General features: G+C 32.5%; 1 protein-coding gene across 1 annotated transcript in view; it reads left to right on the top strand.

Annotated features, from left to right (window-relative positions):
• Positions 1-1,549: 1,549 nt before the first annotated feature.
• Positions 1,550-18,311, top strand: part of LOC145283693 (alpha-centractin) — a 77,280-nt gene continuing 60,518 nt past the window's right edge. Inside the window, exon 1 of the mRNA XM_080132719.1 lies at positions 1,550-1,703. Coding sequence (XP_079988845.1) covers positions 1,656-1,703 — 48 coding nt within the window. The 5' untranslated portion in view covers positions 1,550-1,655. The remainder of the gene's footprint in view (positions 1,704-18,311) is intronic.

Genomic DNA, 18,311 nt, shown 5'->3' on the forward strand with positions numbered 1-18,311 from the left:
TGTTAAAAATTCTGTGCAGATTCCTAAGTTCAACAGAAAGATTCCTGAGATGGACAAGATACATGTGCAAAAGGTTGAAAGTTACATCAGCTAAAACGTTGTGAAAATAACACTCAAGTTAAAAATAGTAGTCTGAATAATCCAGATAATTCAAATTATAATTTCTCACCTCAAAATTCAGAAACATAGTATTTGCTTAAACACCATCCATCATTCAGAAATCCATCTTTTTCAGTTGTTTCTATCATTTTTGTCTTACCAAACGTCCTTACAACAAATTCTAACATCAGCATCAGTCTGTCTGAAATATCTACTTGATATGTAAGCTTAGCACTGATTACAGCAAGTACTTTTATTATCAACAACAAGGTTTCAATATTTAAGATGTTGCCTTATAGAAATAAAACCCACTTCTATACATTAGTATGTAATGAAAACAAAACTACTTTTATAATAATAATAATAATGAAAGAATTTATTTAATTACCTATACTGTTCGGTATAGGTGGAAGAGACAGGAGAGAGAGAAGGGAAGACTTTTCTTGTTGCTTTCAGGGATCTCTCTGCTAACGTGATTCCCAAAGGAGCTGAAATAGTTCTTTACAGAAGACAGATCCTACAAGCTGATTGGTCAGTGTGTAGTCAAATTGCATAGAAAGGACATTTTTCTGCATGCAAACATAAGTCTAAAGACCTGCCATCACATAGATCTACTCTCAATTCCATTCTACACACAGGCTTACTTCCAAATACTAACAATATGGACTCTTTTTTGTTCCTTAAAAACAAAACATAAATTCAATTTAGGAGATTTGGTTGTATGGGTCACCTTGCAACTACCATGACTCCTAAGTCCATTCTGAGCTGAAGTGTTGGTATCTGTCAGGAGTCAATCTATGGGTCAAAGGTAATTTTTCACAAACATCTTTGAGCAAAGTGTTTGCTTCTACACCACTACTATCCCAAAATTCATGCTTTCTCAGTCCTTGTTACCTTTTTTTTTCTCTGCATATCCTAATTCACAACACTCTCCACAAACCCACCCATCCTGTGTATGACACACAATTATCTCCAATGCTGAGGCCTCAATCTGGGAGATTTGTGGTATCATCTCTTAATTATCCTGACTCTCAGGAATAAATCTAATCTAATGTGATAGTATATCAAGGACCCACTTATAGGTTCAATAGAATCTATCCTTTTTGTACTATTTGTTTACAAAATAAATAAACCTATAAAAATCAATCGTAAACAAATGCGTGTACAATTGCGGCATAGAATGGCCGAACGACGCTCGATATGCAGTAAAACTAAACAAGAAAAAAATATTTCATTCATAAAATAATTAAGCGATGAAGCGCTAAGGGTTCTCTCCCTTGTTCCTATGTTTATCCGTTTGATGACTCATAGTGCAGTGAAGAAGAAAATAACTTATCAATATCCGGAATTTATTAATTTTTTATACTGACTTTTCAGTTTTTAATTAATTATTTTTATTCATAATAAATTTTTATAGGGTATTTTTTGGGTGCCTATTTGCGTGTTTTTTCAAAAAGTGAAAACAGCTGCTTATTGTGACGGTGGACCTTCCCAGAAATCTTAGCGGTTCCAATGGTAGAGTCGAGTTGTAGATGTGGTAAAATTTACAAATCTTAATGGAATCCTACGATGTTATTGCAAACCAGCCAGTTGTCATTGACAACGTAAGTATTTCAATATGGTCAAAGAAGATATTTTAATTTATATAATGTGTCTAAATTGTCTTCTTTTCTCGATCGAGACATCTTTATTCAAACGGGCTGCGAAGTTCTATTTTTTTTTTCTTTTTTGCTTATCTAATGACATAACATAGATTCATTAAAGTATTTCGTGGCGTAAGTCAGTAAAACTGAGCTTTTTAGTCTGGTTTAACAGACCTAACAATATAATTTGACATTTTTATTTCTAATTATTTGTGTTGCTAAAACGTGAATTTTCTTTAGGCGTGTCGCCGTCAGTTGCAACAATTGTATCACCGTTAGTCATTTTTTCATGGCCGCTGTTTGTTGTGTTACGGTAAAACCAACATTTGCTACAAATTTAATCCATTTTTTTAAAATTCGGTTTTTATTCTAATTATAAAAACAGCATAACACTGACACTCTACTGAATATATGGAATTAAGTTACTATTAAATTACTTTGCATGTTTAAATAGAACGAAAATTCCTGCCAGATTATGAAATCTTAAAGCTCTGCTGCTGTTCATGCTGAGTAGTAAGTAAAAGATAACTATGGTCAATTGCTTCTTTTATTAAATTTATTACAATGTCGTTCATAAATATTTTTTTTCATGATCAAAATCGACTTATTCAGTAAAAGTAAAGTCAGATTTTCCTATTTAGTTATTTATTTATTCACGAAGAATCTTCAATTCCGGACACATGACGGATTTAATACTCTCCCCAACCTCTAAATTACTAATACTATTAGTAATCGTATCTTTATTTTAAAATAAAGCTTTACGGGTTGTGTGCGTACGTTTTCAACGTCCAGATATATTCTATATACGTATTAGAGGTGGAGTTTTGGTGCTTCTACATAATTTGAACCGAACCAGATTTTGACGAACTAAACCTAAAAACACAAATAATAATGATAAAGCAAGTTTAAATTCTGCATGAGTACCGTAGCTTTATAAATTGCATTGCAATTTGAGGTAGATCAGGGACCCGAGTTTAATTTTGTGTTGTTGTCTTTGATTTTTACAAAGCATCATCACCTGATTGTATGGAATCAATATGGGCACTCTGGGCAGCCATAAAGCTGATCTATACAAGTCCTTAATTTAAGATGTAATAACAAATTAAAAATATACATTTCGTTTTAGGAGTATCTTTTTCTTTGTATTTTATTTATTTTTTTCATTATAACACCGATCATATGGTAGCCCAAAATAAGAGATTCACTTTAGGCGATTTACATGTAAAAATTCTGAAAAAGTACTCATTTTTGTTTGGCTAAAAAAAAAAAAAAAATATACAATGGGTGTCATAGTAAAAGTTTATCCAAATAGAATGATTTTTTTAAAGAATTTTCGACACTGAAAAGGTACAACGATCTGTTTTTCAAATCCGAAATGTCCACTAAAAATAAAAAAAAAAAACATTTTTCAGTTTTAATCACTGAGATTCTGCAATTCTAAACACATGAGAGGGTTTTAATCCCCCATCTACGAAATATTACTAGGATTCCCTATATTTTCTTTTTAAATCATAATCATCTTTTCTTTAGGAAAATAAATAACCATGTGAAAAATTAATTTGATATTTGTCAAAATCGACATAAACTTGTACTATGATCGACATTCCTATAATATGAAAATGCAAAAGACGATGACCTTTTTACTTTTTTCGCATCTAAAACGCGTGCAAAGCAAACAATTCGCTCACCTGAATTAAGTCTTAAATACCATCACCCGATGATCACTAAGTAAAAAAAAAAAAAAAATGGGAGAGATTTTAGCAGAGAAGCCAACCAACCATTAACCAACTAAAAAAAATATAAAAAATTCAAATACATAATAAATAAATGCAAAATAATTTACTTTTGTATCTACCTGGATAAGTTTTGTGTTTTTCGTGTTTTAAAGCTTTTATTCGGTGGGGGGGGGGGGTTACTACCGGCCGAGTTTGTAAGTTAAAGTGACAACATGGCCGACAGGAACATGCCGTCTTTGGAATGTCAATAATGGCTCAAAAGTAAAAAAAAAAAAAATAAACAAAAATACTGATAGAAATCTACCCAATAAGTGTCACTCTGCTACCTCTCCTTAATATTTTGAGATTAAATAGGAATAAATTAAAAGACAACGTCAACCCGGTTGTGTACCTACGTTTTCAGCGTCTCGTATTTTCTTTTCAGTCTCTACGATTGTTCGATCTCTCGTAGGTTTAAAATTACATTTTAGATGGTAAAAATAAAAAAAGTAAAAAAATATCGATTTTGTTTTATAAAGACAACTGAATATTTTGTTTTTTAACCTTAGAAAATCGGTACTTTTACAGAATTTGAACGGAACTGTTTTTCAACTCTAAATTAACCTAAGTTTTAGGATTAGTTCGGTTCAAAGCACCGGAAAAAAAAAAACACTTAAAAACAAAGAAAAAGAACTCTTAAATAACAATTACAGGGAGGACGAGACGATAGATTAAAATTTCAAGCTTAATATATATTACAAAAATACTCGAAAGGATCGAAATTAAATCTTTATGAATATAGTTTAACTTTGTTACTACACTTTAAAATGGAATGTTATTTTAAAGCTATAAATCGAAAATCATGACATCTTTCGAAAAAATATCCTATCCTTTCTCAAATATTAGTTTAGTGTATTTTTATCAACTGTCAAAATAAATAAAAATAAAAGCAGGAAACCTCATTATGTGACGTTAAGAATTAGAATCCTTATCTATTCTTCCGTGGAAAAAGATATAACGTAGTTCTCTTATTTTTTATTCAATAATATAATTTTTGGGGTTTGTATTACTATACTCATAGATTCGAAAAAGTTGTAAAAAAAAACAAATATAAAATAAATGTTATCAAAGGCAAGAATAAGTTACTTTTCTACCTAACTGGATAATTTTTAGTGTTTTCATTTAATCTAACATATTTATTCAGCTCGAAAAACATGGAATTTACCGATGTATTTGAAAATTTAAAATAGCGCCGGAGCCGCCGGACTCTCTGTTGAACACGGTAAGTTTGAGAAAATGAGTTAAAAATACAAAAAATATACAAAATACTGTTAAAAACCCACCGAATGTCAGCCTATGTCACGGTGACATATATTGAACGAGTTTCTAACAATATTTTGTATATTTTTTATTTTTAACTAATTTTCCCAAACTTAGCGTGTTCAGCAGAGTCCGACGCCATTTTAAATTTTCCAATACATTACATCGGTAAACACTATGTTTTTCGAGCTGAATAAACATGTTACATTAAATAAAAACACTTGAAAATTATCCAGTTAGGTAGAAAAGTAATTTATCTTGCCTTTGATAACATTTATTTGTTATGTATTTGTTTTTAACAACTTTTTCGAGTCTGTGTAATGTGTATAGTAATACCCCCCCCCCCCCGGAGAGCCTCATTTTAGAAGAGCTTTCTTTTCCATATTAAATAACAGACCTTATGTCTCTCTTGGAGAGGAAAATGAATAGGGGCACTAGGGTCTGAATAACGTAGGGTTCGATTTGATCCTTGGTAGGCTACCTTTTTTCTTCTGAGGGGAGATTGGTTTATTGTCGATTCTCTAAGGCGCCCATCGAGAAATGCCGTCAAGTCCAATCACAATTTATTTTATAACCTAGATTACTCCCTTGAGGGAGTCGTATTTCCATCCCCACATTAAATTGACTTCATGCATATCCCCTTGCTCCAGTAGGAACTGGTAAATATCTGTACACCCGTGCATACATCAATAAATGCAGTGTTTACATTAGGATATTAATGGTTTGGAATGCACATAAACAATACTTGTTCATATATTTAAAAAAAAAAAAATATATATATATATATATATAAAATGTGACTTGAGGCCAAAAATGGGTGTGGGAGATCTTGTTCTTTTCGAACTAACTACATAACTTAGTTAAATTCGATTCGTTGACCATATCATTCATCAAATTGTAGCAACATTCATAATATAAATTCATCAAACATCAAACAAATGTTTTAAAATATCCCGGAAAGTATACATGAAAAAGATAAAGAAAAGCACAGAAACTATCAAAACGTGTTTAGATTGTTTTTTTTTTTTTCTTTTGTCTTTTTCATACATTTTGTCTCCACAGTATTTCATTTTATACTATATTGTGTATATATATATATATATATATATATATATATATATATATATATATATATATATATAAATTTTTTGTGATCATGAAATTCTGAGACATTTGTTGATCTATCGTTAATTTTCTGTCAAATGACGTTATGAGCACACATGCGACAAACTTGTTCAAAAGAATTTAATTTGAAAATAATATATATAAATCTAATTGAAACAAGAAATTATCGAAGTTAATATAGTTGATTATAATCAAGATTGTCTGCTCTTTTTGACTTCGGACTTCTGCTCCACAAACAGAATGATGCTGACAAGCAAAGATATAGTCCCTTCTGTTTTATATTCTGTGTATATTCAGAGTGGACAATAAATCTATTCTTAACATGCTGGATAATTAGACAGGGTTAAGTGGTCAATGTCCACTTAACCATGCCCATGCAGAAACCGGAAGTCAAAAAGAGCAGATACTTTTGACTATAACCATGTTTTAGTGGATCATAACTAGGGCTTGGACAACAGCATATTATTTTTATTGTTTTAACTCTTGAGTGTGTATCCGTTGATATCTTATATGCTTTTAGATAGAGTGATGTGGTGTGAAAAATAAGTTAAGACTCTGGAACAACACTGGATGGGTACAGCCTATAAATAAATATATTAGTACTTTTCTTTTCTGAATGAATGGAGTTTCTTTTCTTTCATGTAAATATGGTTGTGGAGTAAGTTAGACAGTATAAGGTTTAACAATGAGTGAGGATTAAAAAAAAAAAAAAAAAATCCCACCTGTGACTGACACTTTCTTAAACTTCTGACGCTACAACCCTTCTTGTAAAGACAATAATGCGTCTTCAGTACAAAAGATTGACATGTTGTTGCGAGTTTGGGTTTATTGTATTCTGTCATCTCACTTGCATTATTAAGATTAGTTCAGTGTATATTAAATGTGATAACATTGTGAGTGTGATGGACAATTGATTATATTGAATAGTATTGTATGTATCCGTCCATGAATATGCCTAGTTAAGATTAAAATAGATTGTAGAAATCCAGTAGCCCCCCCCCAATCTACCAAATTTATAATCTTGCATATCATATCACTAGATTAAGTTATGTGTAGAAACACCAACTTTTTACACAACACCGGCAACGTCATCATTTGGTGTGTACATTATTTTTTTTGTCAATTCTACAGATGGTCAACGGTGCTATAATGGTTAATGGAAGTAACATTTTTTTTTGCTATCGAACTTTCACAATTACATTTATATTATATTGATTTAAAAAATAATTTAATGTATATACGCATTTATTAATCCGCTTGGCTTATATTTTTCCCTATGCAATAAATAAATGTATTCTGTCATATCTGCAAAATTAAACTTATTTTCTAATAGTTTTTCTTTTTTAACAATTGCATTGAAATTATATTTCAAACGAACAAGAAAAAAAAAATAGATTATCAATTATTCTATTCATTTGCTTATATAAAAAAATATAATTCCCCACTATATGTAACACAATGAAACCAGTAATTTTTTTTTTTTAATATAAATTGTGCCAGTTGTTATAAATATTAGTAATCATTCTTATTTTATAATATGTAATTATTAGGAAACCATTGTTTTAATTATGAGTTGTGGCCCATTTGGCTATGTTCTGTAAAGTATTATTTTTCTCCTGCATTTTAAAATTTTTTTTGGATAGGTCCAACTAAAACTGGAAATCCAGCTTTTACTGATGCATAACTTGACTGATTCGTTTCGATATTCATCTAAACAAAATGTTAATATAAATATATGGCTGCGTCATCCTAGTTTATAATAATTGTGTTGTAGAGTTTTATGACTAATCTTCTATCATATAAACCTCACCTGTCTGTTTAAATGTATGTATGTATGTCTGCCTAAAACTTTCTACAGATGTGACGGATTTTCATGAGATCGGTATCATTTTGAAGCTCGATGCTTGGGACGACAAATATCGAAAAATTGGCTAAAAACTTTAATTCTTTCACCTTCATTATGATGCCATTCCTCCTCAAATTATGTGTTAAGTGGGGGACAACTTGAGATTATGATCACATGGATTGGCGAGTGTTTAAATGAGAAAATCCTCCCAGACATTATCTTCTGTTTATTCAAGTAGGAGGTGATATGCGGTGCGGGGGGGGGGGTATTTCCGGTGATGACGTCATTCCTCTTCAAATTATAGTGGTAAATGGGGGACAACTTGAGATTATCATCACATGGATTGGCGATTGTTTAAATGAGAAAATCCTCTCAGACATTATCTCCTATTTATTAGAGTAAAGGGGGTGATAGGCAGACGGGTGGTAATTTTCTGTTGATGATGTCATTCCTCTTCAAATTATGGTTGTAAGTAGAGGACAACTTGAGATTATCATCACATAGATTGATGACTGTTTTAATTAGACAATCCTACCAAACTTCATCTCATCCTTTTTATTCAAGTAGGAGGGGGTAAGAAGGGGTTACTTCTGGTTAAGACGTTATTCTTCATCAAATTATTGTAGGAAGTGGGGGACGACTTGAGATTATCAAAGTGCTCTATATCCTAGATAAAGCAGGTGTGTTTAAGTGCATCATGTCCTAGAAGGAATAATTACTTTGTCTTTTGTTATTGTGCTGTGGCATACAGTACTCAATAAAAAATGCACAATACCTGGGCAACACAGACTAGCCCTGTTAGTGTCACAATCTATATATTTATAAAAGTGAAATTTTCTGTGTCTGTACATTTTCCTACCAAACTATTCTGTCAATTTTCAGTTTAGAGACTCGAGATTTGACTTAAGGGATATTGAGATTTGGGGAAATCTTTTTAATCGGTTTTCAGACAGAAATTTGACTGTCAAGGGGTCAAAGTTCAACGATTTGACCTTTAAAAAATCTACCAAACTCCTCTGCCAATTTTGGGTCTAAACACTTGAAATTTTAAATGTAGGTTACTTGGACATGGATCTAACTTTTTAATTTGATTTGAGTTCAAAACAATAAATATTAAGGGGTCAAAATTGGGGTCAAAGTTTTTAAAAAATTTTACCTCTGTGGTCTCTATCAAATTACTCAGCCAATTTTTGGTCTAAACATTTGAAATTTTACATAGTGTATTCAGACATAGAGCTAGCTTTTTAATCAGTTTTTGGCTGAAAATTTAGCTGCCAAGGGATCAAAGTTCAAAAGATTTGACTTTTGCGGTCTCTAGCAAACTATTCAGCCAATTTTTAGTCTAAACATTTGAAATTTTACATAATGGGTATTCAGACATGCAGCAAGTTTTTTAATCAGTTTTTGGGCTGAAATTTTGTTGCCAAGAAGTCAAAGTTGAAAGAGTTGACCTTTGCAAACTTTACCAAACTCCTCCACCAATTTTGGGTCTAAACACTTGAAATTTTAAATGTAGGTTACCTGGACATGGGTCAAACTTTTAATATATATATACATATGCACATAAAGTTATGAACAGTACATAGGGCCCCAGCAAAGCCAGGCTCTACTGCTAGTAAATATAATAAATATTCATTTCATAATTTACTAGACTACTTTTGACCTGTTGCGTCACAAGCACTATCACTAGTTATTTCACATTGATTTCATTCATAAACCATAACCTGTCTGCTAAGACATTTTTGTTTTTTCATAATTAAAAAAAAAGATCTCTTGCATATTATGTCTCTGAGATGGGTATATTTGCTGATGACACCACACTCTATAACAGGCATGAGGGGAAAACAAATGAACACATATTTAAGAAAATGGCAGAAACACTAGAGGATGACATCCGATCTGTAGTGGAATGGGGGCAAAAATGGTTGGTCACATTCAATGCTGCCAAGACTAAGCTTGTTTCTTTCAATAATTACAAGAAATCTTCTCAACCACCAATAGCAATGGCTAAAAATACATTACCTGAGAGTACTTCTTTCAAACTCCTCGGCTTAATGTTCACAGGGAATATGGGTTGGAACAGATAAATTGAGAGCATTGCCAGGGCCACTGCAAGGAAGGTGGGCTCTTTCTACCATGCTAGAAAGTTACTTCCACCTGAAAGTATCTTGTTCCTCTACAAGGCCATCATTCGCCCATGTATGGAGTATTGTTGTCACATTTGAGCTGGTGCACTTGCTACTAGTCTCTTGCTCCTGGACAGGGTTCAAAAAAGTCGCCAACCTGATAGGTCCTGGAATGTCAGCCTCTGGCCCGATCGACGAAATGTTGCATCCTTTCTACAAGTATTTTAATGGTAGATACTCTGACAAACTACAAACCCTCATACCCCTTTACATAAATACCCCCAACAAGCAGCAAAATCTCACTCCCCACACAGAGATCCCTAGATATAAGAAGGCCTTCTACTAGTTTCTTTCCCAGAACTGCTAGACTTTGGAACTCCCTTCCGGGTCCTTGCTTTCCCAACTGTACTGACATGCAGAAGTTCAAGTGCAATGTGAAAAGACATCTTGTTGCTCATCTCCCTATATAGTATCCTTGCAAGTTAGGCCCCAATAGTTGCCCCTTGCATCAAAGTGTCACTGTGCCTTGTTAGGGGATGAAAATGGAATAATAAAAAAAAATCTATAAATAAAAAGACTTATTTTGCTAATTTACATAAGTGTTTATGGTGTGTACAAACACTCTGTAAATTAAATAGAATAAATTAATTAAAAAGCAATGCTGAAATGAATTACTTTTTCACTAACTGTTCAGAGACATTAAAAATATTGGTGGTTGAATCAACATTCAGTGAGAGAAAGGACACAAGTATTATTTAGATAGCTAAGTGAGATATGGTGCCTTGTTCAGTTAATTGCAAATTACAGCTAATTAGAAGAATTGGAATCTTTTTTCAACCATAACTCAATCCCAGAACTAAATAAGTGTTTTAGCAAGCTTATTTTGAGTAAATTTTATATATAGAAATAAATCCTTTAGGAAACAAACATTGATTTATCCAGCTTTAGCATAATAAGACACTTAATATTTTGGGATATCAAATAGAATGACAGTGTTGGGCTAAGTAAATTGGTTTGTTATCTAAACTTTATCACTGGGTGCACTCTAGACAAAATATGGGTCTACAAATATAGTTGTTTTACTGAGAGGTTGATAGTTGACTCGGATTATCTCTACTCTAGATGTTAAGGTATTACCTGCACAATCAATGGTCAAGTCAGTGCTCGTGTGAATGTAGATGATGCTCTATTTGATATTGAAGCCAGTGTCTACTATTTGGTTGACATGTTTGTGAACATGCTATTTTTGCTTATTGTTCTATTGTATGAGAAAGGTTCAAGAAGCTGCAGACACTCCTAACATCTAGACACATTTATTTCCAGATTTAGAGCAAAGTCTTTTTAGTCTGTGTTCACTCTTCCATCTTACACAGTAGTAAGACATGGATCTCAAACATTCCTGATCTGCAACAGCTTCGATATAATGGTTATTCTCTGATCAGGTGAATGTTAGCTTGGAAGAAAGAATCTTTTTGATCGTACTTTTTCATAAATTTGATATTGGTAAAATTATGGATGCCTTATGTGTCTAGCATCTTGGATGGTTTGATCATGTACAATGTGTCTGGATATCTTGCGAACTAAGGAGTATGATAGACTGAGAGGGGGCGTAGGTGATATGGATCGAGTGTGCAAGAAGTGGTCCAACTGCATGCAACCTGACTGATGTCAACCCTTTGGACCAGACTATATGGAGAGATTTTTGCCCATCTTGCAGCATCCTAAGTACTAAAAGCTGATGGTGAATAAGATGATATTCAAATAACTCCGAGAGGATTATATTCTGTGAACAGTTTTCTCTTTTGTCTCCACTTAAATTATTAAAATTCTTAATTTTCCAACCAAAAACCAAGCAGCAGTTGAAATCTTCTGCCTATTTAAAAAATTTTTTTTTTGTATGAGTTAGCATGACTTGATTTTGTTGTTTACATTGGTTTCCCTACTTCATTTTAAAATCGGGTACTTAGATCACATGATGATTTCCAACATCCCATAGTGGTATTATGAAATATAGGATTCAAACACAGTTGTCACAGCCCCTCCCTCTTTCTTAATGTTTCTTAGATCCTGGATTAGGTTTAAACAATGAAAAACTGGTCATTATGAACACACCTCGCTCCAGGATAAAAAAAAAAACCCAACAAACCAACTATATTGACCAGGGCTTGATTATACTTTAAAAAACCTCATTGGCTAATAGAATGTTGGCACCATTTATTGTGGATGTTCCCCACCACCACAACTCTTGTGTATAAAAATTTAAACAATGTATATTTTTAGATGATATTTTTTTTCTGTAAAATTCGAAACCCTAAACAATTTTGTCAATTTGAAACTGATATTTTCTTTATCCAAGGTTTAAATCGTACATAAATATATTTAGGATCAAGTGCCCATATTATACTGCAATTCTAGTATTCAAATTTGCTAGCAAAAACGTAAAAAAATAAAAGCAAAACTCCTTGAATATTTCCTCAGTATTAACACTGGCAAGACTTCTGCTAAGCAAAAGTCGAAAATAAACTTCTTTTGTAAAAACAACCAAAATCTTTATAATTATGTATTATCACAAACCAGATCTATAAGGGGTCAACCTGGGTTAGGGATTGAGCAGCAAGATGTTCGTTTATGTTGCATTTAAATTTCTACATGTTTGTAGTTTCTGGAAAACTGGGCAAGGAGCTATTAGAGTAGAAAATCTTCCGCATCTAGAAATATCTGTAGTGTTGGGATAGGATTTTGATACTAGTCAGGTGGTTCACAATCATGTTGACATACTGGCTCTCGCCAGATCACCAAAGTTAAGCAACGTCAAGCCTGGCCAGTACCAGATGGGTGACCATTTGGGAAGGTGAGGTGCTGTATGTTCCGCGAGGTAAAAGAGAAGGATAGACTGTGCCAGTTTCTCAACCTGGTAAGGTTGAGAAACTGGCGCAGTATATCCTTCTCTCGAAGGTTAAATGAGCCTCTCTTAAGCTGTGGTAGGCAACCCATCTAGTGATGGTGTCACAATAAAAAATACCCCTGCCTTGGTGGAGCATCAAGTATTCAGCTACAGACAAGATTTGAATTACACTACAAACTTATGTAGTGAGTTCAATCTTGGCTGCGGCCGCATGTTACATGTTTACAGGTCAGTTGGAGGTATTTTCATTGAGAGGAGTGGAAATATTTGAAAAACAGATTTTTTTTTTTTTTTTTTTTTTTTTTTTTACAGTTTTCATATTTAGAGTGCTGTGAGTGTCTCAGACTCTGAGATGGGCAACATCTCATGCTAGTTATCCATGCATTCTGATCCATCAGCAAGGTTGTATGCAATTATATTTCTACTTACACACTCTTCCTCAATCTATCATGCTCTAGTATCCAAGATATCCAAATGCAAAAATACTCTATCTTCCAAGAAGGTCTTAGGTTAATACTCTAGGACATGCCTAGTTGAAAGTTTGTATACAGAAACTAATGAATCATCTACAAATAAAGGAGTGATATATTAGCTTTTAGTCTGACATCAAATTAAAATCCTACCCATCTGACCCTAAATATAAAGGTACAAGCCTTCCAAAATATTGGAAATTATTCTGGAGGATTGAAAAGATGATAAAACCTTTTGACCTTCAAATGAAATCAAAGAAGCAAAATTAGATTTATATATACAGCATAATTATATTGACACATCGGTTCTCATTAAATCACTAAAGTTAAATACCAGGTGGATGACCATTTAGGAATACCAGGTGCTGTATGTGGAAGGACAGCAACACCTCCCTGCAAAAAAAAACAACAACAAAAAACAAACAACTTGCTAAAAACTAATATCTTCACCTCTCTTGACTAGAATATACATGTAAGAATTTAATTTCCTAGTAACTTTTTCCTTCATTGAAAGCTGCCTCAAACTTAGCAGGGTGAATGCCATACCAGGTAGGACTAAACTTAACAAAAATGCACAATACTATATAACATATCCCACCTTTGAATCGTAAAGATCCCAAAACAAAAATCCATCTTCTAACAAACCTGGCTCCTCTGCAAAGATTTTCACACACCCCAAGTCTTCGATACTACCTGCAATGTATCATATGCATTTGTCTTTGTGACCAAATCCCAAATAGCACCATCCATTCAAGATTCAACACCGTCAGAACTGTATCAGAGATGTTTTTATTTAAGGAGACTTTGCTTGTTTGGTATATATTTTACAGCCTGAGGAGGACATCATTTACAAGTTAATAGCTCCAATCACACCTGCTGGTTAGCAGAAGCGCAAAAGCAGTAAATGGAAGACGTAGACGTAGCTAGTCCTCATATTTTTTGGTATTTTGTTATTAGAACCAGAAATGGCTGAAATATGCTCATGATTTGACTGCTTGGGTAGGTGGATTATCTTGATTTAAGACACAATGAACTCATTTGGAGCTGGCTCAATCCACTCATGGGAGTGAATGATATTACAGCTACAATTTCCTCAAATTTTCAAGAAGAATTACAAGAAATTAAAAATAATATTCCAGATATTTACACATTTGTCTCCGAGGTCTTAAATATGATATAAATGCATTCTGTAGGTAAATATGTTTGATAGAATACAAGTTTATACCCATGCATTAAACCATTATCATATAGGAAGAAATGTGCTCCTTTTAGTATGTACCTTACCAGGATGAGGTGTTGCCTACCTTCCAATGTCAACTTATGCATCACTCCTAACTGGTGAAAATGTATCACCTTTCATCTTGATCTTTGAGACTCTTGAGTCTCTTTGATAGTCACTTATTAGGATGTATATTCCAATATATATATGATATGTCTCGTATTAAGAGATTAAAGGTGATAACATGAATTCTAAAAGATCTCTCAAATATTTATACCATAACATTACTTCCATTGCTTCCATTTCCAATAGTTATGCCATTAAAAATATTATTTTCAAAGTGTGATTGAGGTGCTAAATTCAAATTCTGAATAAGTCAGTTGATCTGTCTTTAAAAATGATCTGAATTAATCACTTATCTGACAACGTAATAGATTAATGTCAAGGCAAACTCAACTCTCACTGATATATCAACCAGTCTTGGAGTAGGAAAATTCTGCCTTTTCTGCTATCTTAGAAGAAAAACTGAATAAAAAATTTAAAACAATTACTGAAAGAAAAGTAAGTATATATTTTAAGCAAAATATGTTTTCTTGATAATATCTGAAGATTTATTTTTCATCATTACAACAGTTGGAGAAAAATTATGTATGTATCTGGCATATCGAAGTTGGAACATATCTAGAGTTAGATGGTAGAGTAATTTTAGTCTTGGTATTGATTTCGTTTATATTCTTTCTTTTCATACCTCAGTTTCTGGTTTGGTTTCATATTTTTTTTTATTTATCTTTTTCTTTCTACAGAAACCATTTATTCTCTTGCCTGATTCTTAGTTTTTATTTCATGTTTCCTTCTGCCACTATTTTGATAAGGAGACAACCAACTTTTATAACTCCATTATTTTCTAAAGATGTTAACATTTAATTTGTTTTCAACAGATAATTCCTTAAAACAGTGCCAATTATAAAAGATTTATTACGAATAAAACTTTGAATCTTCATTCTGTTCTAATTTTTGAACATCGTTTTGGAAGTTTTTTTTGAGAGGGGGTGAGAGGCAAGGTCATAAAAAGCATAAATTACAAAACCAATTCATGTGAAGTTCAGACTTTGAAATAAACTGTTCTTTTGGGAATTTTTTTTTTTGTTGTAAAATAATCTTTATTATTATTATTATTATGGTACAATATACTTTAAAATTATACCCAAATGACTTTTAAAAGATAAAAATATTTAAAATGCTAAAATAAAAAATATTGGTGAAATTTGTGGTTATATTATTTTGATTTACTTGCCTCCCTACAAGAGTAGAGTTAGACACAAGGTCGGTTTTTAATGTTCTGAATATCTAGCTTCCCAGCTCTCCAAAAACAGGCACTATGGATTGAAGCAAAAATAAAAGAATTGCCTCGGTCTAGAGGGATTTTCTCATTCTCTGATAGAGGACAGAAAAGATGAAGTATCAGAACAGATACTATACTTTGTTCCTAGTTAAAATGGCTAAGATTTGCAGTTATATTGTAGATAAGTGTAATATACTCTATTTTAAATTTAGGTTTATTTAAAAATTTTCGGAAAATATGGCACACGTACACAAATTTCAATTTATGTTGTATCATTTATTTGTAGAGGATTTTACCATAATTAAAATGATCTAATAAAACTATTTTTATTCTTATTATTGGAATCCTTTTGTTATGAGTAATTATATATTTATTTTTATTTATTTATTTGCAGATTATTATCCTCATCTTCATAGTTGTTTTCACAGTGTCTCCACAAACTAATCCTCTGGCCTTCATCAGGTGGTAAACCGCAACGGGATAGGAATACTGAGTCTCTTAACTGTATCCTCAATAATTATTGCCTTCCATAGTTGTTGACGTCTCACTATGTTTTTAGCCAACTCTGGCCGGCTTTAGGTAGGATTAAAACCGCTATCTTCAGACCGTGCTTACCTGGAACCGTAGCGATTCAGTGTTCCTATCCACTGTGCCACGGGCCCTGAAGGGCGATCACGGTTGGATTCTTTGGTCTTATATATTCAAGATTTTTTTATTCTTATCTGGTCTTCCATTGTTGCATAGTCCGCAAATAAATAAATAAAAATAAATATATAAATTACTCATCTCAAAAGGGTTCCAACAATAAAAATAATATACCATTTGGTACGAACCCGATGATGGAAGACTTCATAAGACCAAAAAATCTAACCTTGATTGCCCTTCGGGGCCCATGGTGCAGTGGATTAGAAATGTTGAATCTTTATGGTTCCAGGTGAGCATTGTCTAAAGATAGCGGTTTCACTCCTACCCGCAGCTGACCAGAGGCTTAGGGGGGGCCAAAAACATGGTGAGACGACCACATCTATGAAAGGTAGTAATTACTGAGGATACAGTTAGGAGACTCTGTATTCCCATCCTGTTGCGGTTTACCACCTGAAGAAGGCCAGAGTAATAGTTGGCCAAAACATTGTGAAAACAATAACTATGAAGATAATAGTTTGCAAATAAATAAATAAAAATTATTTTTTGTGATAAAAACATATGAAAATAAAAAGCACAAGCGCTGTTAAGAAGTATGTTACATATTTGGCCATGGTAATTTTGAAGGACAATGAAATAAATATTTCTCCAAACACTCCATTTTTTTTTATACACTGGATTCTTAGAATTGAAATAAATAAATTTTTCAATAAGAATAGAAGCATTGTTTGCAAAATGCTCTGTCCTATCGTGTAAAATAAATCTATATATCTGTAAAGTTCGTTTTCTTTCGCGTTCTAACATTTATATTAAAAGCCTACTTTTTCTACTTAAAAATTATTAAAACGAACTTGTTAATATACTCTGTCATGGATATGTGAGCAACTACATGATTTGCATATTCCTTTGAACTAATTTGCATATTTCTTTGAAAAACAAGCATTAATTAATTAGTTATTCATTTTTTATGGTTTCTTATTAGATTGATTTCATTTCACTATTACGCGTAATTTTATTTATGCATACTTTTTACATGTCTCTACCAAACTCTTCTCTGAATATTTGGTCTACAGAGTTGAAATTTGATGTGTAGGATATTTGGACCTGTCGTACACTTTCGATTTGCTTTTTAGCCGGCAAAAATTGCTGCTAAGGAGTCAGAATTGAAAATTAAACAGTTCACCTTGGCAGGGTAAGTTGAATAAAACATTACTCCTGTTACTTTTGTGCATATGGAAAATTAAACATTCATAGCTCAAAGTCTCTTAATTTTTAATCTTTCGAATCCACCTGTCGGTAGCTCGGATGATAACGATGCTGGAGAGATAAATAACCAAGTCTGATTTCCATTCTAGCAAATGCACCCAAGTCATATTTTTTATAACTTTTCGAATCATGACTATATATTGGATAATAATTAATAGAGAATTGGCTTTATAATAATAAATAAAAAATCTACATAAATTAAAATATATTTATGCATATTTTATGACCAAGGAATGCCGAGGGCCTGCTAACGCTCTATATATTCAATTTTACTCTGTTGTCTTTGTAAACTAGTGTCATTTTGTGTGTTCTGAAAGTTCTATCTCCCGACATGTAGTGGTTGGATAATTAAAGCTTACTTATGAAATTATTGAATAAATTGTTGAATGTAAAGAAACTATTAACAAATATGAAAGAAATAGTTGCATACACTATTTAAATATCAATTTTTGTGTGTCCCTATTTACTTATCTCTCCACAAGCAAAATTAGACACGTTCACATTTTAATGTAAGCGATGTCCAATTCACCAAAACAAGAGTCTATCTGGATGGGACAAAAACAAAATGTGCTCCAATTGAAAGAGCTCTCTTC

Source organism: Euprymna scolopes, chromosome 8 (genome assembly GCF_053919585.1).
Source record: "Euprymna scolopes isolate OS-2025 chromosome 8, ASM5391958v1, whole genome shotgun sequence".
Lineage (NCBI taxonomy): Eukaryota > Metazoa > Mollusca > Cephalopoda > Sepiida > Sepiolidae > Euprymna > Euprymna scolopes.